The sequence below is a fragment of the Belonocnema kinseyi genome, chromosome 4 (genome assembly GCF_010883055.1).
Source record: "Belonocnema kinseyi isolate 2016_QV_RU_SX_M_011 chromosome 4, B_treatae_v1, whole genome shotgun sequence".
Taxonomy (NCBI): Eukaryota; Metazoa; Arthropoda; class Insecta; order Hymenoptera; family Cynipidae; genus Belonocnema; species Belonocnema kinseyi.
In genome coordinates, this window is record NC_046660.1 from 69,052,141 (window position 1) to 69,054,045 (window position 1,905).

Genomic DNA, 1,905 nt, shown 5'->3' on the forward strand with positions numbered 1-1,905 from the left:
CGTGTTTAAGCATTTCAGCGTTAATACCGTCTACCCCGGCAGCCTTACCGTTTTTCAAGTTCTTAATTATATCCCTAACCTCAGTGACACAGACTTTTTCAAGTGAAAACGAAAATTGAAGCTAAAGATCCTGACACTGAAGCAGAACTGAAGTTTAGCATTGATTGGGATTCATCTACTGCTTACAAAAGCAGTTCGCCAGTTAATGAGTCTTTTTATCGAGAGTAATTTTAACTTTCATGATAATTTTTTAATCATTAGACAATTTACAAAATGAATTTTTTGAAGCACTCCTTTCTATTCTTTTTTGAAGGAAACTTGTGCAAAAAAATTCTGAAATTGTTTATAACGCGGTTGCGAGTAAGTGGACGTCTATAAACTACGCTAAGATTTTCAGGGTTGGGGAAAAAAGTTATGATTGATAACAGGGGTGGGGGAGGCTGGGCTCTGTGAAAGAAACGTTAAGAATATATTTCAAATTTCACACTCTTTCCTCTATTACCCTTTTTCAAGAAATTCTTTTTTTCTCCTGTTTTTAATCATTTGTTTTTTGAATTAACCCTTTTCTCAATTTTCTCATTTGTTCGTTTCAATTTCAACTGAAGTAATAGAAAGTCAATGAGAAAATACATATTTTCGCTTGAAAGTGAATTTTTTTTATAATAAAGTCTACTATTATTTTTTTTACGATTTCATTTCATTTTTTATTAATTCTCTTATTTGGCTCAAAAATTAAATAGTTTAATAAAATTGACACCATTTTGTTAACAACAAATCTTTTTTTATACCAAATTAAACTTGTTGATTGAAAGTTTAACTATTCTATTTAAAATTTATTTTTTTTTTAAATTGAAGATTTATCTGTTTGGTTAAAAATTCCAACGTTTTTACAAAATTTGTTATATTTTTGTCTAAAAATTAATTTTTATGTAACTAAAAATTCTAATATTCCATTTCTGGTTTCGAGACTTATCTTTTCAGTTAGAGACTCAAATATTTGGTTAAAAGTACAAATGTTTGTGTAAAATTTAAACTCTTTTCTTAAAAATTCTCTTTTGTAAAGATCCTGCATTTTAATTAAAAATTCATCTTTATAATTGAAAATTTGACTTTTTTATTGAAAATCTGTCCTTTTAAATATAAAATTGATCTTTAGAGTAGAAAAATCCCTTCCGTTCAGAATAAACCTATTATGGTTAAAGATTCAACTATTATGTTGAAAGTGTGTACTTATAGATTAAATTCTACAATTTTTAGTTTAAAATAAAAATATTATTAGGTTGAAAATAAAAATGTTTTCTAGAAAATTTGTGCCTTCGGTTATAAAATAAAACAGCTTTGAACTATTATGCTGAAAATTCGTATTTTTTGGTTAAATTTAACTGTTTTTAATAAAAAATTAAAATAGTTTTTTCTTGAAATACCAATTATTACATGTTTTGTTGACAATTCTTGTTTATTGATTAAGAAATCAACTTTTGGATTTAAATTAAAATACTTTGTAAAAAATTCATTCTGTTCAGCTAAAGATGCATAGTTTTGGTTGAAAATTCCACTCTTTGGTTGTAAATTTACCTTTTTTCTAGAAGTTTCTATTTTTGGGTTTAAAATACAACTGTTTGTGAAAAATTTGTCCCTTTGGCTTGAAAATTCAAGAATTTTATAAAAAATTAAACTATTTCGTTAAAAATGAATTTTTTTGTTCGAAATCCCTATCTTTATTAAAAACTCAATTACTTGATAAAAAATTAAAAATACAAAGTTTTCGGTTAAAACTGGAATTTCTCGTGGTTGATGATTTAACTACGAGGGTAATTCAATAAGTCCTTAGAATGACCAACAGATGGCGCGCGAATCGCTCCAAATCATCTGTTTTCAGTCAGCACCACTCCCGACTAGATATAT

General features: G+C 26.6%; 1 protein-coding gene across 1 annotated transcript in view; it reads left to right on the top strand.

Annotated features, from left to right (window-relative positions):
• LOC117170955 (cadherin-23-like) overlaps positions 1-1,905 on the top strand; it is a 39,012-nt gene that overhangs the window by 8,654 nt on the left and 28,453 nt on the right. Inside the window, 1 exon segment of the mRNA XM_033357996.1 lies at positions 93-224. Coding sequence (XP_033213887.1) covers positions 93-224 — 132 coding nt within the window.